Source organism: Lates calcarifer, linkage group LG11, assembly GCF_001640805.2.
Source record: "Lates calcarifer isolate ASB-BC8 linkage group LG11, TLL_Latcal_v3, whole genome shotgun sequence".
Lineage (NCBI taxonomy): Eukaryota > Metazoa > Chordata > Actinopteri > Centropomidae > Lates > Lates calcarifer.
In genome coordinates this window covers 10,363,425-10,390,689 of record NC_066843.1, presented here as the reverse complement: position 1 = coordinate 10,390,689, position 27,265 = coordinate 10,363,425, and the positions used below count along the sequence as shown (strand labels likewise).

The 27,265-nt window shown below is 40.9% G+C and overlaps 2 protein-coding genes across 2 annotated transcripts in view; both read right to left on the bottom strand.

Moving 5' to 3' along the window:
* Positions 1-27,265, bottom strand: part of pam16 (presequence translocase associated motor 16) — a 359,227-nt gene that overhangs the window by 3,376 nt on the left and 328,586 nt on the right. The window lies entirely within an intron of this gene.
* coro7 (coronin 7) overlaps positions 403-27,265 on the bottom strand; it is a 106,279-nt gene continuing 79,416 nt past the window's right edge. Inside the window, exons 10-28 of the mRNA XM_018680836.2 lie at positions 7,735-7,789; positions 7,373-7,430; positions 7,121-7,266; positions 6,888-6,986; positions 6,701-6,805; positions 6,403-6,562; positions 6,129-6,304; positions 5,863-5,971; positions 5,654-5,740; positions 5,279-5,421; positions 4,942-5,046; positions 4,556-4,641; positions 4,303-4,444; positions 4,114-4,203; positions 3,797-3,913; positions 3,518-3,653; positions 3,269-3,360; positions 2,942-3,028; positions 403-2,339 (exon numbers count right to left, since the gene is read on the bottom strand). Coding sequence (XP_018536352.1) covers positions 2,331-2,339; positions 2,942-3,028; positions 3,269-3,360; positions 3,518-3,653; positions 3,797-3,913; positions 4,114-4,203; positions 4,303-4,444; positions 4,556-4,641; positions 4,942-5,046; positions 5,279-5,421; positions 5,654-5,740; positions 5,863-5,971; positions 6,129-6,304; positions 6,403-6,562; positions 6,701-6,805; positions 6,888-6,986; positions 7,121-7,266; positions 7,373-7,430; positions 7,735-7,789 — 2,002 coding nt within the window. The 3' untranslated portion in view covers positions 403-2,330. The remainder of the gene's footprint in view (positions 2,340-2,941; positions 3,029-3,268; positions 3,361-3,517; positions 3,654-3,796; positions 3,914-4,113; positions 4,204-4,302; positions 4,445-4,555; positions 4,642-4,941; positions 5,047-5,278; positions 5,422-5,653; positions 5,741-5,862; positions 5,972-6,128; positions 6,305-6,402; positions 6,563-6,700; positions 6,806-6,887; positions 6,987-7,120; positions 7,267-7,372; positions 7,431-7,734; positions 7,790-27,265) is intronic.

Sequence of the window (27,265 nt, the reverse complement as noted above, 5' to 3'; positions counted from 1 at the left end):
TACAGTGAATGGTTATTTTCAATATGGGTTATTCTAATCTAATGATTTTCTAGATTAATTGATTGGTCTGACCAAATTAAGAAAATTTGCATCACAAGGCCCAAAGTGATATCTTCACATATGACAGCCATTGCCCTACCTCAAAATTATTTAAAATAACTTTAAATTATTCAAATAATAAAAAGGAAAAGCAGCAGATACTAATATTTGACAAGGTGGAACCATGAAATATTTGCCATTTTATACATCAAGCATAATAATGTACAGGACACATTCAATTCATTTATCAATTTATTCTTTTTTTGTCCAAATATAAATGTACACTTTTAAGTCTTTTTGAGTCTTTCCCATAAATTTACTCACTGAGACACAGTGACCTAATCACACAAAGACAAGTGGAAATGGGTTCAAAAAGTGTTTATTGCAAGACAATATTGAAAAAATCCACAAACCATTACTCAAGTAATACAGAAAAACAACACTCCTTTACTCAAAGTATAAAAAGAATGTTCCGTTTGAACACAATGGAAGGCAAGTAAATCCAATCCAAACAGTACAAAGTGTGGCGTCTGAGAATCACAAGCACATACAGTATACATCGCACAAACACTGACAACACCTGCAGTTCATGTGTACAACATGATGTGCATGATCATGCGTGGCTGAACTGGTTGGTTTATTTCAGTCCATCAGAGGTTGTAAACAAACTCAGTTGGCTCAAGCCTGGATTATTGACAATATTGTTGTAGCCCTGATTAGAAATAACATGATGGCTGTTATGGCTGCATGTTAAGTTTTCAATACTGTACTGTTATTGTCTGATTAACACCACAATTACTTATCACCAGTTAACATTAGATAAGAAAGTTAGCTCATTTAGTGAGGAATATCCCCAAACAGTCTGAAAACCAGCAAAGATCATGATTAAATGTTCAACTGGCCACAAACAAGAGAACAAAAGAAAGGAAACAATCATCAGAATACAAAGGCCCCTCTAAAAACTCCATAAAGGAGGTGGTTTGGCTTTCAATGCATAACAATATTTTACTTTTATTGACCTTTCACCCCTACTTAAACATAAGACTATTTCTGGATGGCAAAACATTCAAATCTAACTGGCACAATTATAATAACACATATGTTAAAATATCATTTTATTCTAATGTTGGCTGACAAAGAAAAGTGAACTGTGAGTGTTTTTGTCATTAGAAATTCCAGTTCATGGCCAAACATGAGCACTGGTGACCCTGTTGTATCCTCTGTGTGGTTTTTGCTGTGGAAGGCTTGAGCATGTTACAGTCATGTGTGTGTGTGTGTTTGTGTGTTTTACCTGACTAAACAGGAAGACAAGTTTTTTTTTTTTTAATTATTATTATTTTATCAGATGCAATGATGTTCACTTGTTATTTACTCATTAACTTTTTTTTTTTTTGCAACATTAAATTTTTCAAAGACACATTGTGACTAGAAAAAGCAAGCAAGTGGTCCACTGTGGAAGTAAATGTCCACACAGATAACTTGTTTGTACACAATGATACATGTTGAGGTATCCTGATATCAAACAAAATACAGAGTGGGCACAAAAGGAGGTCATCATTTTATATCAGGACAACTCAGAGTGTATTATCATGCTTAAATCATGGCCACTTAGCAAAGACATAAACAGAAGCTAGGCTAAAATACAGCTATTTAAAAAAAAAATTGTTTGTAACCCATAGTTATGTCTGTCTTAACTTGTAATGTAGCGTAAAGCAGAAGTATTATTGCTATGACTGCCTGCAGTTTTATTGACTTTGCACTGATTTAGAACTGTGGTTTACCAGAAATATGTTTGAGCTGTCCTGATATATGATTTCTAAGTATTTATTGATGATTGCTTTGTATCATCTCCTATGGTAGGATTTTTTTCTGAATATCAACAATAGTGTGACAGAATTTTTAAGTCTACATAAACATAAGAAAGCTATTACAAAGTCAGATTTGTCTCAGAATAATTTCTGGAACATTCAAGAATTCCAGCTGAAAATGATTTTCATATCAAATTTCATGCGGTTTGATATGATGAACAACTACACATCGTGACATTTGATTTCCCAAACTTAAACAGATACTGTGATACATACATACAGTGCTCATATCAGAAGAAGGTCTTTAAGTTATTGTGATTTTCTCTCGCATCACCCAGCCGGGGTATTTGTTGACTTTGCTGAAGGTTTGTTCACATTGTACAGTATTCTTTCTTTGTGCAGTAGGCTGAGACGATGTGGAGACTGGCCTCTCATCTCTGTTGTTGGCACCATGACTGAACCAAAGACAAGACGACGTCCCCTTTAGTCATCCTGAATGACAAAGAAGTCACAGTGAGATGACGAACTTCCACTGATTTTGCATTACCTCAATACCCCACTGGTTCCTACAGAATAAAGTATTTTGTCACTAAGCTTTCTCCAAACAACAAATGTAGAATTTTCTTCTGATGAAATGCATAATAGCGGAGCACACTTCTTTACACTGAATGTTTGTGTAAAGTCTGAAGTCATGAAAATATTAATATTAATGTTGCTACAGCCATATCCCTCAGCCCTGGTAAAACCTATTAAAATAATTTTACAGTCCATATTTTTCAGTCATGATGGTTTGTGGGATGAAAAACTCCTAACAAAACAGAATGAACACTTTACAGTACAATGCAAACTCCCATAACAGTTACAACTGAGATAACACAATCATTAAAAACTGAACATTACTGTATGATACTCACAAAAGGAGTACACTGCAGTGTAAAATGCACAGGTCTTCATAATATTGTACTAAATTGATACTGTGGCAGCAGGACTGTGTTTGAGTCTACTTCAAATCATGAACAGGTATGTCTGTCATTAGAGTTACTGCACACTCATTAATATCTAACTGCTGAAAGCAGAAATATGCATTCACTCACCCACTCGTCCTCGTCGACCCCCTCAAAGGACTCCTGTGGCAGTGGGTCGTCCATGTTCCCCAGCTTCGCCACCATGGCACTCAGCAGCTGGGCCACACACACACACACACGTTCATTGTTAAAGCATATCAGAAAAACACAGCTGCTTTTATTCAGCAACTACAACATGTGCATTTGAGATTTTGAGTTTAATATGCAAAACAGATGACTGACATGATGAAAGATGAAGTGTGGAAAGACCTCACATGAAGTCTGGATGAGATGTACTGGTTAACACATCACATAGAGTAGTAAACACAATTATGCAGTATTTCAGCTTGTCCTCACCTCCTCTTTCTTCTGTTCATCAGTCTTCTCCTCCAGGTAAACAGATGAGGGCAGGTACTTCCTAACTGGAGCCTCTTTGGGGGCCTCACTCACTGAGAAAAAAAAAACACACAAACACACAGCATCAAGCACAGAAACACATCAGGACATAACATGTAGAGATAAGCATCTTCATCTAGATTGAGAGCCATGTTAAATAAGGACACATGGTATGTATATATATTCAGACTCTCTGGTCTGTGTCTGCACCTGGTGTCATGTCTTTGGGCTTCAGACTGATCTTTCTGTGTTGGCCATTGGAGCCGGACAGCCAGGCAGAGGCTGTCAGAGCCGGTTCCCACCACACTGCTGTGTCTGTGTACACGTCATCCTGGAAAAACTCTTTCTGTACAACCAGAGTGGACACACAGAAGAGGAAGGTATGAGAATTAGTAAGGAACTCAATTAAAGACATGTCTTAGGAATAATGATCAGGAGGGAAGGCATGCAGGATCCCCATGCGTCCTCTAGGTGGTGTAGTTGGCTCACCTTGACCCGTGGCACTCTGAAGGCCACTGGCTCTATGGTCGTCTTGGTGAGCATTAGCCCTACAGCTATCTCCACATCACGCACATTGCATTCTGTCTTGGGCAGAAAGGCCAAGCCCTGTAGACAGGAGGCAAACACAAAGTGCTAGAGTTTAGCCAATACAAACAAAAATACACATAGAGCATCAGAAAGACAGCGCAGGTTTTAAGGAGGGCATTTTAACTACTCTAGTGCTTTGGCTGTCCATGTACGCAGTATAATGACTGATAAATTTAAATATAAAAATGAGTAAAAGTAAAGTGAGGTCAGCTCAGTACCTTATGTGGCTCAGGAGAGTTAAAACTGCTGCATTCAACAAAGTATGGCTCCTCTGGGACTAACTCATAAATGTGCACTCTGGTATCACCCTGGAAAACAAAGGACAAGATGTAACACAGGTTACATCTAATTCTTATTTTGTTCTCGGTTGTGGTTCAATATATACTTTTTTTTTTTTTGGGGCTTACTTTTCCAGTGAGGATGACCACACTGGTGTCATGGTCATAGAAAGGGATGAGGGTGGAGGGGGAGACGCCCACTTGAGCGTTGGCTATGGCTCCAGAAGACAGGGAGTCTGCAGAGTACAAGTAGAGTCCTCTCTCACTGCGACTGCAGGCGAAGGACAAGAGGGGTCAGTGGTCAAGTTTCTGTTTTTTGACTGGCTCACTACTGCTCTATGAAAATATATTTTGATGCCACTTCAACAAAAATGTTAAGTACCTGTCAAATCCTGACACCAGCAGGTACTTGCCCTCACACACCCACACTATACGAGCTCCCCTGGGGCCCTCAGGGCCTGGGCCCTCCTAAAAAAACAAAACAAAACAAAACACTGTAATGCTTCCAGATGACTAATGCCTTCTGCTATAGCTACATTGCTTTTACTTTTTTGATTGTTTTACCCACCAAGTAATATGGTTCTAAACAGTTGTTAAATGAAATTTTAGCACTTATATGAGACAACACTGCTGGTTAGTACTTCAGTATTGAACTGAACTGTGGACTGGAGCTATGCCTGTGTTTCAGTGTTTTAACAATACACATCAAAAGACACATCTCTATCTTAAGGTGGTATCACACCATATTCCTGTGTGTGCTGTACATACCTGCACAGGTGTAGTGGACTTGCGAGGGTCATAGATGCGGACTTTCCCATCTTTGCACACTGTGGCCAGGAGCTTGCCATCTGGGCTCCATGCCATAGCAAACACCTGAGCATGAGGCGTAAGCATAGGGAGCAAAGAAGAAGAACTTCAGAGAGCAGCTGTTGTGCTAATTTCAGTATGTTGTAAGCAAACATATCCTCATGTCCAAACTATTGACATGCAGTATATCAGTGGTTCTTTCTTAGCATCCTTTAGTATCTCATTATGGCAGGGTGAAAATAAAGTTTCACCTCAGACCTAGCTTTCACTTTTTTCCTGCATTTAGCCTTGGACCCACCTGGTCCTGGTGTCCTTTGAGAACTTTGACCTCCTCTTCGCTCTCCAGGTTCCACAGTCTGACTGTGAGATCATAGGATGAAGAAACCAGGAGTCCACTGGCCAGAGGGTGAAACTTGATGGAGTAAATCTTCTCAGTGTGGCCTATGGGGAGATCATATCAGCTGCCAGTCAACTTGATTTTGTTGTGACTATGACTAGCTGTCTTCCTTCTTATACATGAAATAATTCACAGGCACTGTAATCAATGAACCATATATACTTTTTCGTGTCAGTTGTTGTACTGTAGATCCTAACTGTTGTGTGTCAGTCAACAATCTGTTATAGACAGAAACAGCTGAACTCAGGTAATTTCAGAAACAGGGCCCTGGCCTACCTTGCAAGATGAGCTCAGGCTCAGTCAGGGTCTCTTTCAGTCCTCCCTTTGGTACCTGCCATACCCGGATCTTAGCATCATCACCAGCTATCAAAGTCAGAGGGGGACATACATGTTAAATCACACTCATGCACTAACCTTGACAGTGAGAACACAAAAAGAGTTTACAGTTACACACATTCCTACCTATACAGTGTGTATTCACTCACCCACAGCCAGCCTATGTGTGTCAAAGGGGTCCCATGAGAAGTCGGCCACATTTACAGAGTTTTGGATGGTGGGCAGGGCTGTGTCTGGCTGCCTGCCAGGCTGAGAGCGCTGAGGAGAGGAATAAAAACAGTCACTCAAACACATCGAGCACACAGAAGTCTCATTTTCCTTACTGGAGTAAGAGGGGGAAAAAAGACATTCGACATAGAGAGCAGCCACAGTTTTCATAAATAGTTTTTAATTTGATTTCCATCTGCTGCTCTACCTCAAAGATGGCGATCTGGCCCCCAGAGATGGAGAGGGGCACTGCCACACGTTGGCTGTTGACACAGAAACCGTCACACTCGCCTGGTGTGGTAAGGTTGAGACCACGAATGTTAGTGATGTGTGTGTCCCTGTGCATCACTGCACCCTGGATGTGACGGAACTTGGAGGTTGGTCCTGGATGAGAGAGAATTTTCCATTAACAGCTTTGTCACTAGAGAAACACTATTCTAAAAATGACAGACACTATGATGAAAAAGTGTGTGTGTATATACCCAGGAGGTTCTGGATTGCCTTGACGCTCTGGCTGGGACTGGGGCTGGGGAGGAAGCCTGAGGAGAGGCCGGAGGTGGAGGAGGGAGAGCGGGATGGGACAGCGCTGCTGCTGGGAGTACTCAGAGGACTACTGGAGGTGGAGCAGCCACGAGCTGGATCCTGTACAACAGTATGATGTCAAGTTTTTACCTCTGCCAGTGGTACCATGATGGTGAATGCCTCTGGGAAAACTAGCCCCTGATTGGTGTAAAGTTAAGACCATTTCCTGCAAAAATATTTCCTACAGATGTCTCTCACCTCTTTGCTCCCCCCACTGGCCACCTCCTTCTTTGCAGGCATCTGTTTTGCTGGTGGAGCCTTTGGCTTGGGCCTTTTGTCTGGGTGGAGGGTGACTTTCTCCACCTGAGGACAAACAAAGTAATCATTTGAGGTGTCTGCACAGCACAAAGGCTGAATAAACTTGTTGTGGGTAGAGAACCATTACCTGCTTGTTTCCTCCCTGCCACCACTCCTCAGCAGACATGGCTGGAGTCGTTCCCGCTGTGTCTGGGTAAAGATCGTCATGAAACTCCTGGCCTGAATTCTGGAGAACAACACAGAATGGTACACACATGAACGCAAATAAGAATGCATGAAAATGGCCATGCAACACACATAGCACCTGTTATGAATGCGTTGTTTGTGGCAATGTCAGCACAGCGCTGTTTTTGCACACACCTTGCGAGGGACGTGATAGCTGATTGGCACAATGCAGCTGTCTGTCAGCTGAAGCACACGCATCACTTCGCAGGACATCACATCCAGCGCCAGCTTGGGAACCATGGCAACCCCTCGTGTCGAGGCATCTGTGATGCAGTGGCTCACTACAGTGATAAGATTGAGAGGAGAAAAGAGAGCGAGGGTGGATGAAAAACTAGGAGGGAGGCTGTGTTAATCTGAACAGACAGATAACAAATGACCAGCTCTTACCTTGAGAGAGCAAGGGCTCAGAGGAAGAGACTTCAAAGCAATCGACCACTGTGTCTCCCTGTGCAGAGCAGAACATCACTACATCAGACACTTATTAAGTATGTAAGTCTTATAAGTAAGTCTTAGTATTAAATCAAAAAACCTTTAAAGTTCATCTCCTGTCATACAGAAATTATTATCAGCACAGAAGAAGAACATGTAAGGCAATAATGAAAGCTGACCTTTAACTTTAAAATATGTAACTGTCAACACTTCTGAGTTCCAGATGCAACTACATGACAAAGTCTATCTAATATCTTATATTTAAGTTGCTCAAGTCTAATCATCAGACAGAATTCATAATAGAGGAGCATCAATCTTACCATGCCAGCCAGTACGAGCAGACCAGTGTCTTCATCAAACAGAGGGATCAGCATCCTGAAAGCAAAGAGACAAGACAGGGAGAAGGACAGAAATGAGAAAGAGCCATTCAAATTATGCTAAGAAATAGCAGATTAATGTAGTATACAATTTTACTACATAATCATTTATATATGTCACAGGGTATACGGGTTGAAGTTTTACAAAGACGCCAGTAGATGGAGCAGTATGCTCAAATTTAGGTTAAAAATGGTGACACTTTGTCAGGTAAATACTCAGAAACTGCTGCTTTTTTCATAGAAAGAGGAATTATAAGAAAAACTCAATTCAGTTGGAACATACTAATTTGAACAAATGCAGAGTTAAACTCAGTCACATACACTCGAAACCATTCCCCTGTGATTTAATCTTGTACCATTAAGGCTAACAAGCTTACTATCGAAGGCAAAAAACCCCATTAAATTTAGTTTAGTTTTAGTTTCTAAATGGATATATAGTCAAATGGACTTCAACGCAGAAAACCAGACTCAATGTGAATCAAGAATAGAACTGCAAACTAACTTAGTTTCATTATCTATTAGTCTGTTGATAATTTTAATAGATTCATTTTTTTAGACCTTAAAATGTCCAAAAATAGTGAAAAATGCCTGGCAGTTTCCTAAAAACCATGGTTTTGTAAAACAGTCTAAAACCCAAAGATATGTATTTCACTATTACATAGGGCAAAGAAAAGCATTAAACTCTGAATATTGGGCAGCTGCAACAGGAGAAGTTTAGCTTAATATTTGCTAATTTATTTTTCTGTTTTTTTGACAAATCAATGAATTAACGTAACGTTCCAGCTCTCCCTTCAGCCCCGGCAGACCTAAACAGGTCACAGTCACCTGCCTCCTCTCATGATTTGAGGTAAGAAGATTGAGGGATGAGGAAACTGAATGAGCTTTATACTCACTGGGGAAAGTACAGTTGGCTTTGGTAATTAAACCAAACAGGAAATCATGGCTTGGACAGAGGAATACTTGCGCAAACACAGGCAAGGCTGGCAAAATGCACTTATTCAACCATTTCATACACTCCTTCATATTCTCTCAGTGTCATTTCTCATCAATGAGAGCAGCAGTCATTGTGCTGTATTATTTTCCAGGGCCGGGACAGAGAGTGACGGCTGACCTAACCACTTCACATCACAGGCCAGAGATAGGCTGAGTGAAGTGGAGAGTCAGTTCCAGTGATTGGCTTATGATGATGACCTTGTGTAATGCTACTATTCTAGAATAACGCCACTCGGCTGCCTCCACATCAACTGGAAATGACAAACCAGTGATGTAATGCTCCAAATATGACAGTATAATGACAGACTTAGTTTGGGTATCTTAAGCGATGGCGCATGGTGACACGCGAGGGTTTATGCTGTGTACACTACATGTGAGAGTGAAGGAGAGAAAAAAAGATTGTGACTGTATGGTGGCTGTGTGTTTGTATGAAATCAAAGACAAAACAGAGGAAGATCTTCACATTTTGACAAACCTACACAAGTTCAGGATCACTCAGTCACTAAAAACTGACTGCCACGAGGTTGTGGTTACAATTGCTCACATCCTTTATTCAGCTTACAAATGTTTTCCAACGACAAAGATCTTTTTCATTTGAGTCTTTTGTTACACTTTTGGAAGACACTGTGCTCTTGGCAGTTTTGCAGTAACAGCAGACAGAGAAACAAATGAATGCCGGTCATGACTGCAAAGGCGTAAAATGTTTTGGTAAACTAGCCTGCCAAGTGGAAATGAAATATTACTTTGTATATGTGGGTAAAAAGTGTTTTTTATTGTACTGTAAATTCTTAAGATAAACTTTATTGATTCTACAAAAGGAAACTGAAGTACAACTCACAAATCTCCTATGCATAAGATGCATAGTGTTGATAACTTTTAGCTCTCAACACCCCAAATTCTGTGCATAAGGCCAAAAATAAAAATGTTACAGTTCTTCAGCTGTTTTGATTGAAGTCACAACCCTGGTCTCCTTTAAAAGTTAACTCTTTACATTTACAAGTAAAATGTCAGAAGAAGTATGAGATGTACTGAGCCAAAGTTACAGAGGTACAAACATGGTAGAAATATTATTTTTTCTGTCTTTCCCTTTTTTTTGGCATTAAATAGGGAATATAAGGCCTGTATTAGTACTACCTTTTGAGTGGAAAATACTTTGACGCCATAGCCAATATGAACCAATCCTGTGATTGATATGGGGATTTCAAAATGCTTTGCAAAGATAGACATGGAGATACAGGAAAACAAGATAGACAGGTTTAAAACTATGTAGAATTTGTCAAAGTTGAAGTCTGAGTCCAGCACAGACCAAAACACAAGAAGTGCTACCAACTGTCCCACCAGGGAGACAGTACATTTTAATAGACGAAACAAACTACTGTACCATCTCCTCTAGTCTATTAGTTTTTTTGATTAAAGAGGCTAAGAGAAACAGGGACGAAAATTCCTGAGGCAATGAAATTATTCAGTTATTATGTAATTTGTACAATTTCTGTCTCGAGGACAATGTGAAGAATAATGTGATCATGATTGTCATGCTGATGTTTTGTTCGACGGAGCTGTTTATCACATGTTAAAGCAAACTTGAGGTCCTCTTTAGTTCACCTTTAAGATCTTCAATGTATCAGAAAATTTGACTTGTCCCAGACCTGTGCCTCCTTCTCTCACTAACATCCCTCCCCTCCTTTCCCCCTGTCCCAAGCCTGTAAAGTCAGCGAGAGGCGGCCACGCTTTGTTAGGGCGGCTGTGTGTTCCCATGTCGAAGTCAGTCCGCGGGGAGTCCCTAAACACCTCCATTCCCACACCCCTCTTGCTGCCCGTCTTCCTTTCCCTCTTTCTCGCTCCTTCCTTTCCAACACTACCACCTTACACCCTATGCTCTCTTTGTGCCTCCAGTCCCAATTATTTCTCAGAGGCCTTATCTTTAGTTTTCTCACAGTAAATGTACAACAAGTCAAACAGCCACATAATAGGTGTGGAGCTTTATCGCTGATAATAGCCTCTGTTTACTATCGCTTTCACGCTCCACCTCACTGTCAGCCCATTTTCCCACACAGGAAAACATATACAGGCATGCATGCGCATATTTAGGCACTGACATGCAAAGACAAGCAAACATATGTACATGTGCTAGTAATACAGCTTAATGATGTATGTGCACATGCATTAATAACAGCAAATAGTAAACCTCACGCAGGGTTAAGTGTGGGAGCGAGCTTGTTGTGCAGATCTGGATCACATGGTCTGATTATGAATGAAAAGGAAAACTATTACAGACTTCATTCATGCTCTTAGAGGAGAGGCTGTAAATAGAAGTGTGTGTGTGTATAGCACAGAATCCAGCCTGACACACTAATCCAGGCATTAGCCTTTCGGGTGTGTGACTAGAACAGGGTTAACCACACACACAAGCTAATGAGTCATCAAATAATACTACAAAAAAACAATAAAAGAGTAGTATGTGATAAGTGGTAGAATATGAGAGAGAAAGATAAAAATAAAGAGCAATATCAGCTGAATAACATGACAGCTAAGAAGACCTGAAAGATTTTACTTGACAAAATGACAGACTAGTGCACCACAGTCTCATATTCTCAGGTGTATCTACACACACCGAACGTCTCAACACCTTTCTAACTCTTCCAACACTGAGATGAGCTGCCTTATGCTACAAAAATCCCCCTGGCTTCAGTCTGTCACTGGCACTCTGCTCCTATCAGAGTTTACACAGAACAGAAAGCAGGAGAGAGTGCACCTCCTGCCTCGTCTGCCATCGCCCCACGCCACTCTCTCACACAGACCAAAACGCACATCATAAAATGACCTACTGCCCATGACAGCAGCCTTCAGCACCAGCAGATATGATGGGCATATTACTCTAGAGTACATCTGTGTGTGTGTGTGTGTGTGTGTGTGTGTGTGTGTGTGTGTGTATGAGAGGGTCAGAGTCAGTCCAGGTATATTATGATTATGAGAATGTGTTGTTTGATAATGTAGGAGATACTGAAATAACTGACTAATGGAGGGCCAGACAAATGGATATGTGGATGACAGACATACACAGAAATAGGGTGTGTGTGTGTATGTGTGTGTGTGTGTGTGTTAGCTAAAATGTCCAGTCATTAGACAACAATCTGATTATGGATGCACACGCACACACACACAAATTATCCAGAAAGGTGCAGAGATAAATACTGTATTGTAAGAAAATGCTGTACACATTCTTGCATGTGCATACGAGTGTGACAAAATATGAAAAATGCACATACACTAACACACATGCTACGCTTTTATAAGCACACATATAGGCACATCCATACACAGCGATAGTATCAGATACACACACAGTAGTGTATTATATACAGTATATAGGTGGAGCTAATGAAAGCAGGTTGCAGAAGTATAAGGTTATGAGTTGAGCTATAGCAGATCAGTATCAGTCAAAGGGACCTTTCTCTGTTGTATGAGATCATGGCCTTTAGCGAGGTTGGCCTTACTGTTAAAAACACACTGGACAGCACAATAAGCTCCAGTCGACAGGTACGAGCTGACCACAAAGTAGAGAGGAATGAGAGAAGAGGCCTTTAGGGAATATGAAACCAAAACAAAGCAGCTGGTTGTCTACATCTCAATTTTAGACATTCTCTTTTGGCTTACACAGAATCACTCTGTGTTTGTCCCAAGGAGGAGACACAGTAGACTTTCAGATTCTAACCAGCTATGAAAAGATCTATAAAATTTTATATAATTTATACATTGTACCTTTTACTCTATGTATATATATGACGATTATTGCATCTATTGTTAGTCCAGGTTGGGAAAGAGATTTCTCTCTTGAAGCTGTTCCTGAGGTTTCTTTGCCATTTTTTCCCCATTTACGTATTTTTTTGTCATCTGAATAAAGGAAATTGTGTGTTCACAGAGCCCTCTGGTGCAAGTATTTCAAACAGTAAAAGAAAAAAAAAAAAATCAACATTTATTATAATCACAACTGTTCTGACTTGTCTAAACCTCGAATAAAAATAAAAAATTAAACAAAATCACAGCAGTGGACATTTCCTACAGTACTGGAAATCAGTATTACGTTTATGTGGTGTGACCTCAGCTTTATTAATTTCTTCTATTTTCATTTTGTCCTTTTTTCCTCTATGTCATCAGCCCCCTCCCTAACCCTCCTCTTTATCAGTCCCCTGGTTATGTCATCCCAGTCAGTGGGAGTGAGTGAACACTCCAGTGCTATCGCTGAGGGTGAAGGGTCTGCTGAACTGTGAACTCCAACAGTCCACTTTATCAGCCCTCCCGCCTCCACAGACTGCGGCCTGCAGCTCGTCCAGCTGTCCGAGCCGGTCTCTGTTGTCCCATTGGCCAGAGGTGACTCGGAGTCTCGGACTGAAGCTTTAGCCGTAAAACAATGTTTGGACTATCACACAGGATCATGGGTCACAGTGAAAACACTGGATGTGTTGTTGCGAGCCTCGAGTCACTGATTTTAGAGTTAAAGTGTGAGAGTGCACATTGGTTACCCCAGTCATCCCGATAAACATAAGGTCATTACTCTTTTCCCACACTCACTTGGATGTCAAATCCAATTACAGTTAAGGTCTTATTTGGTGAAATTTAATTAGTTAAAGTAGGAATATTTTGGGTTAGGAAATTATATTGTTCAAAAATTGACATCAGAGGTTATAGTCCAGAATCCTGGTAATATCATTTATTTAAAAACTGGTTAAAATAATCATCAATGGTTTTTCTTGTAATCTAAAATGTTAACAGAGACACACCCAGGAATGTGGATGATCATTGGTTCTATATTTATTCTCTGTGTTTTTGAATCTATCTACCTCTTCTTGGCCACGTGTGTGTTGTTATATTGAGGGAAAGCAAGACTAAGAGATTACAGTGATTCTAGCAACTCAGTCATTCATCGTCAAAATGTAATGACAACCCATCCAACAGCTGTGGTGTGGAGCCACACCAGCTAACGTTGCTGAAAACGTTGCCGATACGAGAGCATGAGGTAAAAAGCACAAGGTAAACGGTTTAAACCGTTGCATTTCTCTCAATAAACTGTATCTGTAAATCAACTTTTTTACGCAACATTTTAGGCCTTATTTTATCTCCCCCACACATACACACAATCAATGGCAGATTAATAATGTGTTAGATCTGCTGAAGTATAAAATGAATCTGTAAAAATATCTGGTATGATGACCAGCTGGGTGTAACTAAATGGCTGTATCTATGATTTAAAAGTATGACAGCAAAAGCACATGATTTTTCATTGTCTAAGTTATTTTCATAATCACTATCTGATAAAGACAGTTCATATGACCAGATTATCTATTTATTCTTATGATAACCCTGCTCTCTTCCTGTCTTTATTGTCTGCTGTGACACAACACACTCTTTCTGTTTCAGCGTTATTACTCTTGTGTAAGGGAATTGGACACAGCTAATGGTTTTAAGCACACTTACACTGCAGGCCCATGGGTGTTCACATTTCCCCAACAATGGAAGGACTGGTGCAGAATAATCCACTGCTGATTAACTGGGATTCATAATGAAATAACACTGGACATGCAAAACCGTCTCCAGGATGGTAAATCCTGGGTTGGTTTCCCGTGTCCTGTAAGTATGTGAGATAAAAAAGAGACAAATCCTTTTCATAGGAGATTTGTGAGTAAGAATTTCAGGAGATCATGGAAAAGGTTCACTGAACAGTCAACGAATGGTTTGGCTGTGGTAGTTCTTTCAAACTCCTGAGCATCACATCACCAAAAATGACCAATGTGTGCCAAAGCAAGTAAATAAACAACATATCATAACTGATGAACTTAGTCACCTTTGTAAACTCACAAGTTCTCAAAGCAATCAAATCTCTGTGCTTGTGTCGACTAAATGTGTATAAAAGTTTCCATTATCAGCGTCAGAGCTCCAAAGGCTGCACCACAGAAGCTAAACCACAGGGTCAGAGCGAGGGCGGCTTCAATCTAAGGCTTCAGCTCACATTGATTGAACACAACATCACATTTATACCAGTCTTAAACTCAAATACATTTGACTGTTCTCACTGTCCAAAATAATCTAATTCCACTGGGGTTTTTTTTTTGGACATAACAAGTGAACAGAATAATATCTTGATTGTTATTACCCCTGTTTGAACTTTTCATGTATTGTCATTACATTCAAGTAATGGGGCTAAGAATCAGTTTTTCTGAGATATAACTCTGAGGATTTTTGAAAAATAAAAAAACAATAAAATAAAATAAAATCCTTCTGCGGTCCTCAAAGATGTCTCTAACCATCTGAATAGGAAAAAAAAAACTCTATAAAGTATCCCATCATCCCATCTCAAGTTGCAACTGTATTTTCAAGTCCACGTGGCCAAATATTCAAAATCTTTTTTAGTGTAAATCAGACGGACCATAGATTAATTTTTGAGGATTTTCAAAATCTTTTAAGAATAGCTGTAAATCTTATTAAATGCTGCAATGACAATAAACAAAAAGACACACATTGGTGACGCTGTGGGTTCTTCTATGATCTTAAAGGCTAAAACGCATCTTTGCTTGGGGTGGCACTGAATGCAGCTTCTAAGTTATGATGAGTTCAAGGATCCTCAGCAGGCATTCGAGTCAAGCTGCACAGTCGACCTGCTGAGCACTGAAATGCACTAAAATGCAATATACATTCTCCACTGAGTGTGTGTGTTTTGTTTCCAGTATGTGTGTTTAATAAGTGTGCAGGCCTGCCTGCCTGCCTCGCTACCTTCAGTAGCCAGTTCATTAGAAGGGAATTAGAGTTGACGCGCTGCGTTCCTGAGAGGGGAAGAAAAGCCAGGATTGTTGGTGGAGGGGCCAGCTGTGGCCGTGTCTGAGCCCCAGTGACGAGGCTCTCAGATGGGCTGCCAAGCGGCTGCTCTCCCCTCTCTCTTCGCTTCAACGGGCCCCATCCTCTGGCCCCTGACAACCGGCATACTCACACACACATAAGCACTTGAAGTGGCACACACGCATGTGCATACGCGCATGCTCAGGATTTAATTAAACTGACTGACGAGTCCCATGTCAACAGGTCTGAAGTGACCCCACTGACACCCACACACTCTGACCACATGCAAAGTTGCCAAACGGAAAAAATGCAACAGCTTCAGCAGTAATATCCCTCCTGTCCTCAAGAAACAGAATAACGCTTCATTACCATTCCAACTTGTCGTCAGTGCAGCTCTAGCTTCACACTGACACAGGCTGCCCCAATCAGCACTGCACATCTCCCACTTAATTCCTCTCTGCAGGGGAAAACAATATGTCCGCAACAAGGCAGTCCATACTGCATCAACCACACATCACATCTTTGCAAAATATCAAGTATGTGTAGAAAAACAACCCCTTACAGTATAATAGACAGTTAGAAACATCTCAAGACAACTTAACAAACAGTGCTGTCTGACCACATGATGGACAGTGCATCTGTTTTGCATAATGGTGACATGAAAAATAAAAATCCTAATCTTTATTTTTACAAGAGGAGACAGAGAGAGAGAAACCCAGGCCTTCAACTTGCTGAGCAGATAATTACACACACACGGTTCTACTTGTCTTAGATGAATAGGAAGAATTAAAAGCTCATCTCTAAAATGACACACACTCATGTATACTCTCACACACACACAAACTCTCAGGCAGACATATAAATGCGTGGTAAACTGGTCCAGACGGACTGAGCCATAAAGCAGCCAGGACACTGGTCATAAAGCGGCAGGAGACCTCAGACTCTTTACATCCACCACTGCTCTGTAGTCTGAAGGGCAGACTCGAGCGGGGGTTGGGGTGCTATAGGACGTGGGTGGGCATGAGGGTACAGTGTACATAGACTGAAGGGGAAGTAAAGGTGTGAAAGCACTAATAGGAAACATAAATCTTTTAAATGCACATGATAGAAATAAGACAGCTTGAAGTTTAACCATCATGTAAATGTGCCAAATTTAGCCATACAGGCTCTGAGGTTGTTGACAGAACTAACCAGCATGTGTTTAGGTTTGTGTTTGTATCTGTGATGTCTGAAGTTAGCGCCTGTATCTCTGTAGTGGTGGTGGCTGCTTGTTGTTGGCTGTGAAGCCCCGGAAGAGATGCGTTCCACGTTAACCCCAGAGTTCAGCATCAAGGGCCGGGGCTAGATGACCATTAAATGACCTGTCGGCAGGGGCCTGGGAACCGATCAGCAGCCACGACTGCCTTGGAGGACGGAGGAGAGAGGAAGCAATGGCACAGAGGACAGAGAGAGAAGAGGTGAGGGTCTCGACCCCAACAACCCTCTCTGCTGTTAGGGCCGCCTGTGGAAGGTCCAGTTCCTCGTCACGGTTACAGTTCAAACACTAAACACAGACGGAGGTACACATGTTGAAGAGGAAGTGAGGAAAGAGTGAACTGTTTTGCATCCTAAACTGGAAGTTGATGGATTGTCAGCCAGTATTAGTATTGCACAGATATACTGTGATCAGCGAAATCTCTGCCAATAAGGCATAAGACGAATTCTGCAAAAAAAAAAAAAAATTTACACTGAAACAAGCCCCAAAGGTCTAGAGGTTTCTCTTGTTTGACAGCAGACAAATTGTCTCGGCAACACAGAGGCTCCAAAATCCTCCCTCTCTTTGCATGACCATCACCTCCTGCATACAAAACTGTGTTAGTGTGCAAGTTAAAATAGGGGAGCAATGTTTTCCATTCAGCTATCCCCTTTCATTAACAAATATCCATTTCTCCAGATCATTTGTGTTTCATTAGCAGTCCCACTAAAGTCTTCCTCTCTCACCAATACTAATAACAAAGACAGGAATACATGTCTTTTTAGCGAATAACATAAAGCCAGGGTGGGAAATCCCCATAATAAATCTGAATGTAAACTTAAACCAATGTCGAATGGATAAAACCATAACAGAACTAATGGAAAAGACACTATTTATGATATGATACATACAAGCAGATGTAGTGATTTTGGGAAATTTGAACAGAAAATAATCTGTATCAGTATCTGACCTAAAAATATTCAGTATAAATCCACTTAAATCAGTGCATAAACCACAAAATAGAAATTTCATGCTCTAAATCAGCCATGGACATCATGCCCTGCACAATAATTATTCTGCATACCAGAGGCATAACTTAAAAGTAGTGATCATGCTGGAAGTTCGGCTTCGACTTGGCTCCAGTTGGTTAGTCACTCTGCACTGCATTGATTTGTTATAGGGAACAAATTAGAGATGATGTCAGTCTTAGGTGCACTCCAGTCTATTTTTCCTACTGTGGAAAACCCGCAAGTCCAAACTGTTGCTGATGTGCCCCCACACACACCGAGCCACTCAATAAGGTCTGTTTTAAAAACACAATCCACCAATAAAGGGCTCGATGAATGACTTACTGCCCTATTAAAATCCTGTCCAACTAAACAGACCGTGGTCTTTCTCGGACAGACACTCGACTCACTAAAGAGCAACAATCCCACTGACGCCACAGTTGAACTGTAACATCACATGACTTGAACGTTTACTGATGCAAATTTTTGGCAAATGTTGCTCAAATATTAGGCCAAAGTTCCCTCGAATGATAGTACCGCTTCACCTCATACGAAAGCTCAAACTGGACAATCCAAACCAGTCAGTAAATACTTGATCTACTCTGTGTGTGTGTGTGTGTGTGTGTGTGTGTGTGTGTGTCTGTGTGTATAGCAGAATTTCCTTCATGGACAGCCAAGACAGAATTATTGGAAATGCTAGAGCCATAAAACCCAGTAATTTATGGACACAAAACATTACTGTTTAATATTTGTTTTTCCTTCAAGCCTGAGTACGTGTGCGCAAATGAGTGAGAGGGTCGACTCGAGAGAGGGAGCAAGAAAATAAAGAGAGAAATATAAACCTTAAAACAACTTCTTCTTCTTTTTCTCCCCCACGCCTGCTCAAATAGAGCTACAAAAACATTCTTGAGGCGTTCAACAGAGCGCCTTTCATCAATCGTCATTGGCACATGTTTTGACTCCATGGTGTCTTCCAGTTCTGCTTTATCAGAGTCAGTTAACAGGGTTTATCATTGCCGCTGTCTCTCTGTCTCTGGTACTGAGCAACTGCGGATCTGACTCATCTCCTCTGTGACTGACACACACACACACACACACACACACCTTGGCGGCTGCAACTATGTGTCCATACTTGCTCTTTTTGGTCCATCTAAAATGACACCTTATCAAAATGATCCCCTCCATTGATATCTCATATATCTCAAAAGCACGAATTCCTGTGGGATGAAAATCTAGTATCTCCAAAAAAATAAACATTTGGAAACACAAAAAAGGATCGCTTCCTTAGTGATAACTGTGATCTTCTGGAAAAAAAAAAAAAAGAAAAAAAAATCACACACCAGGGTCAGCATGACTTTTAAAGTCTGATAAAGGCTGATAAAGTTATTCAAGTAAAGACACGTGAATGAGCCACAAATTTAGTATTTCATGACATTAACTGTATTATTCTTGTCCCACACAACATGCTGTAGGCTTAACAATTTTATTTAAGCACTGTACCCTCAGCCTCACTGTGGCCCCGGGGCCTTACCTTTCCCCCTTTGTCCTGGGTGGACTGATTTGTGCACAAAAGCCTATGTTTTACTCTTAGTGGGTCCAACACACCCGCACTAAATCACCTGCTTTAATGACCGAAGCAGGCACTTGTACAGTGAAAACCAATAAAAACAGAGCAGATGTACTATAAGAGAGATGGTTTAAGACTTAGAGAGGGGAAAAAAGAGAGAAACTGAGCTTGACAGAGAGAAGTAAGAGATAAGATCACTATCACATTTGTGTAGTAAATCACAACAGTTATGCGTGTTCTCATAAGTGTGTGTGTGTGCGCAAGTGTTCTTACGAGAATGCTTTGAGCTCTATCGTGCTACATCTGGGAGAATTATAGGACAAAAAAGAGAAAGTAAGAGACTGTTGATGAGCTACAACTGGTACGACCAGACTGACTCCTATTATGGCCCCATCTTTCCAGCACCCCTCACACACGTATACAGACATTTTTGTTCTCATTTTCCACCAGTTCTGTCTGTATCTTGGTCAAGAGGGAAACCACATTGTGTGACCACCCATACAGAGTAACCATTGCTAATGCGCAGTTTAGTATTCCAGTCAAACAATGCCAAAGGCCTTAAAACAAAGTGTATAAACTTTACATAGTAAACAGAGGCAGTTATGGTCTAAAGGAAAGTAGAAAACTATGCATCTGACAAAAGGAGATGTGAGGATGAAGATACAAAAACACACACTTCTAGTGTTGTCTACGTAGCCACCATCTCTAAACAATAAGCACTGCTGATCAGACGTTTACGAGCCCACATCCAGCCTCAGCCCGGGTCCTTCCACTGCTGCATGACGAGGCAGCTTTAAGCAATTTGTTAACACAGCAGATGTGTATTCCTCTGGAGGATAAAGCTGAGTGGCGCTCATGTTGCATTGAATTACACTCAGATGAGCCTCAGCCTCGCAAACAAGGAGGAAGATGGACTGCCACAAGATGAAAAAAAAGAAAAAAAAAAAAACCCAAAATGAAAATTGAAAATCACAGTCTAGGACACTTCTAAAACCAATAACAATTTCAAAAATATCTCTACTTTTCATTTAATCATCTTGTATGTGACCTCTCCTTGATGTCAAGGCCTCCACATCCATTTCTTCATGTCACCGTTATCAGCGCCGTGTGTCAGAGCTGAAGAAAGGCTTGTTATCTGTGTGCACGTGTGTTTGTTTTTATTTAACCTCCTTTATTTACCTAGCCAGGTCACTCAGTGATTGCCTGGCAGAACCCAAATGGGCATTAGATAGAGGCAATGGTATAAAAGAACACACAACACAGGCAGACAGACTGAGAAGAAATAAATTTAAAATGCATAAGGGCAGGAAAGGCGCCACAATAGTTTGGAAACAATGCGTCAAGGCATGACCACACAGTTTGCATGATGGGTAACAAGGAGTGGCGGGATAAAAAAAATGTTGTGCACAATACTGAATGAGTTTTTCTATACTATGAAAGACCGGAAATATCACAGTAGGAGAGGAAAAAATGACTGTCAAGAGAATGCCTGCAATACTGTGTGTGTGCATGTGACTGGGAATGGTGAAGGACTTCAGGAATAGTGAGACTGTGTGCATATAAAATTACTTTGTGTCATGGTGCCTCCACACAGTGTGGCACATTCCAACCACATCATGTGACTGGCTGGCTGATAAGGTGGGGTGGGCGGGGCCAATTTAATATGTAAATTACTCATCTGCAAGCAGCTGACCTGATGTGACCTGTGCCGCTTAACTGCTCTCATCCCCCTGATAGAGTTTCTGTCATAGTTCTAATACAGCAGTGCAGTCATAGTGAACATACTGTAGCTAAGCTGCAGTCGTTTTGCTTCCTGCACTAAACCACAGGCATGCTGCTGTTACCCAATACCTGACATACCAGACTGCAGGGTGAGAATAAGAGAAGACCGAGAGGTAGGACAGAGGGAGCAAAAGAGGGCAGACAAGGAATGAAAGGAGGAAATGAGGGGAAAAGGATGAAGAAGAAAGGGTTGCTCTCTCCATGAGTAAAGGCTGAAACATGCGTCTCGGGGCTGCACGTGGGCAAACACGAACTGGAGTCACTCCGAGACATTTGCATGACTATTTCTTTTACACTTGTATTTTGAGGATATGTTTACATGTTTTTCTTTTCCATTTTGAACCCATGACAGGATTGCATGACACATGACTGTTGAAATTCAGGAGGTGTGTGTGTGCTGGCTCCTCTGCATGTCTCTACAACTCACTGTACACCCTTCCCTGCAGAGATGTTAATGTGCACCTTTGCAGAAGCATCAATCCAGCCTTTACTAGATGATTAGCTTGTTGCAAGTTGACAACTTTGCTGCAACTTTCATAAGATTCCCTCCAGGAATGTTTTAGGACATTTAAAAAATATTCTGCTTTAACCAATTATTAGTGTGTGTCAGATGGTTTTTCCACAAAAAAGTTCATATATAAAATTTTAAAAATGACATCTACCCTCTTTCCCCCATTAAAAAATTGAGAACCGCTGAATGCTGTTACTTGAGGTGAACAAAGAGAAACTTTCCACCTTCAGCAGATGAATGTGATGAACATTACCGTAAGGAATCACGAGAATAAACAAGAAAAAAAATACCAAACAAAACAAGAAATCTCTCACAGTGTTTCACCTCAGTTAATGGTGATCATGGGAAAATGGCACTTCTGGATGACCCCCCTGAGTAAGCAAGGGATGAGAGGTCAGCCACACGCCCCCTCGACACAACCTCTTCCCCTCAGACCTTACCCCTTCTCCTTTAGGCCTCTCTGCACTCACTCTTCCTCTGTCTCTCCTATCAGAGCCGCAGCAATTGCTCACTTTTAGCTCAAGAGAGAACAGATAACCAGCTATATAACTGCACTTTCCACAAATCCAAGATACTACAGCTGACACAGCACCCACATGTGTCTAGTTTAAAAGACTTTGAAGGCTAAATGGCTGGTTGCTAAGGGAAACATGTTCTCAATCAGCTCGATAATATAAGTTGGTAAACCCAGGATTGTTTTCATGATGGCTTCTTCATCCTCTCAACAATAAAAATGCTCACTAATGGCTTGTCCAGCTCCGAGGCATGCGCGGCCCAGCTGTGCTGTCTGTCTCTGTCTCTCTCCTTAATGAGAAGTGCCAGCGTGCACAGAGTCAACAGACTAGTAAACCTCAAAGTGAACTATGGTCTGACCTCTTAAGGTCTCTGTATGTTCCCTGTCTTGCGCTCCTCTGCGTGAAACAAACAGCTCCTGCAATCACTAAAAAGTTTAGTGTACAGAATTCTTGAGGTCTTTGTGTTGAGGGTGTTTTCATGTTCCTCACTAACACAACCAGCTCACATGAAGCATTGAGCTTACTTCAATGGGACCAAAATGCCATGACAGGGCCCCGGGAAAACGACAAAAAGCCTAAAATCATATAAGGCAAAAAAAACAAAAAAACAAAACAAAACAATAAACAGACGACAAACAGGAGCCAGATTCTTTTTTTTAAATTACAACATCCTGTCTCTGTTCCCAAAGCAAGGTTCGTTAACACAGCTTGTCTAACCCAACCTCTGACAGACGAATGGTGAGAAAGGGCAAAATGATATTTTGGGTGAACACCCCAAGTCCTTTCCTTCCTAAAACTGAAGTTTACTTTGAGTCCAATTAACCAGGGATGAACCACGAAAACAGGATTATAAAATGTGCACTTGCTGTAATAATGTAAAAGGTTCCTCTATAGGAGACAGCTTTATGAGCAACAGATTGACTTATTGTGGGTAAAGCTGGCAGGTGCAAAGAGTCAATATTTCACTTTTACCTGAGGCAGTGCATTTGATTATAGCATTATGTGTTTGTTCTCACAGAAACAGTGACAACTTCTGCTTTGAGTATACTCTCTCTCTCTCTCTCTCTCTCTCTCTCTGTTGGTCATATTTCTCAGTCACATTCAGCTTCCTATAGCAGCCACTAATTAACCATGCATGTTCCTGGTTTCTCCCTCTCCCTCCTCTGCGTGGCACCCCTTCCCACAGACGTTTTTTTTCCCTAGCTTCTGGGTGCTGAGTAGCTGTGGGAAGAAAGGCAGGCTGGGCCTCGAAAGGAGGGCTCGGTCGTGTCTCATGGCAGCCCACACATACTGCCGTCAGAGCACATTTACGTGTGACGGGGGAGACATGTTCTTGGGGACAGAGGGGGATGGCATGCATCTGCACAAAACACACATGAACACAGATGCCAATACATATGCAGATATATAGGACACAGAGAGAGGCTGAGAGAATAATGAGCAGGGGTTGAGTTGGGGCTCTATCAGAAAATAACCCAGGACAATCTTTCCCAGGCTGTCCTAATGGGAAAGTAAAGCATGATTCCCAAAAGAGCCCCCACCCTCTCCCCCTCACTAATTGTACTATGTGCTGAATATCATAAAGTATGACTAACTCTGTACATTCCTATGCCACTTGTGCAATAAAATTATGTTAAAGGAACAGTCCATTAAAACTTCTGTCCACTAACTTCCAACTCAACCTTGCTTTCTAGGCCTTATGATTTCATTTATGAAAACCCTTTCTTATAGCTCCTAGAAAAAGCAAGAAATGTCAATAATATTTTTCCATTCAATTCAAGCAGTAACTGTTTTATATTTTGGTCTTCATCCAGTCCGTGTGACCAAAGCTTTGTCACTGTGGAAATATTGGGACATTATGACAAATATTTTAAGTTAAAAAGTGGCCTTGTTTGGCAGCAAAATATGCTGCACAAGCCTCTTTCAAATTTGATGGACACTTTATTCTGTTTTTGGAGCTGTAAGAAGATCATCCTGCTAGCTTCAATTTTTCAAAAGGAGGCATGTTTGTTGCTTCGAATGACAATGTGGGGAGTAAGTGAATAAGTGAAATGTCATTTTGTGGTGAACTGTTCTCCTAAATTTATTCTCATTCTCACTGACTCTATTCCTATCTCTCCTGCAAGGACACTTTCCTTCTTTGTCATCTGCTGAACTCACCAGCTTCTTCTTTTCAAAAAGTAAAAAAAAAACACCACAGGCATGTTGTGAACAACAAAACACGTACACCTCAGACCAAGACACGTGCTTGTATTTCTGGGTAGATGGACATCATTACATAGGACATGACTGTGTAGTATGAATATAGTCACCGTCTGTCCCATGACTGGGTGTCTCCTTGGCAAGAAGGTGATGTGTTGATGGGTCAAAGGATGAAGGATGATCTTACAGCACATGATGTATTTACTGTATAACAAGCTTACTATATTTGCCTAATGCTGTATAATATAGCAGGCAATTACACTAAAGAAATAAGTTTACAGCAAAATGTTTAGGAACACAAAAATCATGGGAAAAGGGAAGACTGTAATAATTTACCACAAGAAATGAGCAAAACAAACTGATCCTGATTTTCACTTTTGAATCACTCTGCTACTCTGTTTACTTTGATGTGTTATTTTATAACGTGTGACTCACAATTGTATGATTCCAAACAATAGATCATATGGCAGGTAAGATCTACAGTGATGGATACAAGGTCAGTAAATGCTGGGCAAAGCTGAACTTAAAATGAAGTTGAGCACCAGTGCAAAAGTTACCATCTATCATGGAGGGAAAGAAAGAGCAAGTAAAGTCAGAAATTATGAAGCAAATGTGAGAGAAAGTGAAGCAGCCAAAAAACAAAGGGGACTAGGGTGGGGAAAGAGAAAGTGATGAAACTCTGGTTGATGAAATACCTCAGCAGGAGTCTGCACACAAACATAAATTTGCACACGAGTGAATGAAATTAAATTGGAGAGAAAAAGACAAAATGTGAGAGTGCAAATTACAGTGTAGAGAAGGTATTTCTAGGAAAACTGACAAAAACTGACAAGAGGAAGAAATCCCTGTCACCTCCTCTAAAAACCCAGCATGGTGCTGTGTGGCTAAGCACCTCTAGCTTTAAACTGTTAGCGAGCTGTGGTTGGCTCAGCAGCAAACCAGTGTTTTACTGGTCCCCCTGGGCAATGTTAGAGAGCAGGCTGTATGCCGCCTCGCCATCTTTTACTGAGCCAGGGTGATTAGGAGCCCAACCTGCTGACGGCACATGCTGTAATGCTGTAAGAGCCACTGGACTGTGATTTACACCACTGACCAAGTGCCTGTGACTATCCTGTAATATACAAATATGCAGAACTGACTATAGTAAGGGTTTCCTGTTGTGGACATTCAACCACAGAAGAGTGGACATGACTTCAATTGAGGTAGAAACTTGATCTGTGTACATAAAACAATGTACATTGTAAAACAAAACTAAACAATGTACATTGTTTTATGTTGAATAGTTGGACAAAATACTGTCAATTCAATCCACTTGATGAGTGGAACAAATCTTCATGCATTTTCTTCAAACGCCTGTTGAGCAATACAGCACTCGCTGTGTTTGTTAAGATGCTGTCCTCACATGACTTGCTTTGGTTGCTGCTGAGAATCTGCTTTAAATACTGTAAGTCAGGGAAATATGCTTGAGTGGAAATGTAAAAAATGGGCTAAATATCAACGCCACAGGGCCTGAATAGCTATCACTGACGACACTCAAGTCATGTCCTCAGTATTGTTTCTGGGAATATGGGGGTATTAACAACTTGAGTGGGGCCTTACATTCTACAACTACACACATGTATACACAGCTGGTTTAAATATGTGCAAATATGACTGTTCTGGGGCAAATAGATTAATCAAATTAACAAATGATAAATGTTGCACATTTCTGAAACCTTTAAAAATTCACTTAAAATAAACAGGCACTCAGAGAGCTGGTCAAACTTTGCTTTATGCCGCCAAATGAATTTTATCTTGTCATGATCTGATAAACACATTTAAGTAAATCAATCATATTGCTTTATCTATTTTTAAAACAATTTTTCAATCAAATTATTTTTTTCATTTGCTGAATATAATCTCTAAAATGTCTAAATCAGTACTGTAATTTCTGTATAACACTTTTCTTATCGATTTAAATATTTTAAAGCGACAACTGTTAGGGCAAATTTCATTTCAAATTTGAGTGATTTGAGAAAACAGCTCTGGAGATGCTGGTCCTCCTTACCATCAAAGACACAAAAAACTGAATGACTAAGACAAATAATTTGACCTTAGTGCGCCTGGATAACTTCAGCACTGGTGTTGTAGCTTGTACACAGACGTTGATGTATATTTACGTGGAGAGCAGGTGAGTGAGTGAGTAAGGGGGAGAAACAGAGACAGATGCAAGCACCAGCACTGATTTTGAGACTTTTGAGACAAGAAGGTAAGATTGATTTCTTACTCCTACTTTATTTCTCCTCAACACATAAAACTCAGTTGTGGCTACGACTGAGGAGCTACATCTGGACCCTGCGGGGCATGCGTGAAATCATTTCTCTATTCCTGCAATTTACTGTAATGCCTTACAGATGGTACTGTGCATGTGAGTGTGTTACATGAGTAATAACTCGAACAGTAGGAGTAGAAAGAGAGCGAGCAGGAGTGAGGCATGAGCCGCAGACTGTGTGAGGACTGATATCAAAAAGCAAACTGTACAAAATACATAAGCATGGCTCGACAAGTGGAACTAAAGTGTCCCTTGTTCAGGGGATACAGAGGGTGGTTTCAGGAGACACGTGTGATGGCCTCTGGGCCACAGAGAGGCCTGCTTGTTGAATATTTTTCTGTGTCTTCAGCATGTAGGTGAATGACATCACCACAAGGAGAAATTTGGTCTGGTTTTAATTATTTTCACAATTTCTTGTCAACGTGTGGAGAAAACAGAAGCTCTGCAGGAGTGTGTAGGTCAAACCAATACAAATATCAGAGCAGTGTACACAAGAGGCTTCAGGGTTCTGGTTGATTCTGCGA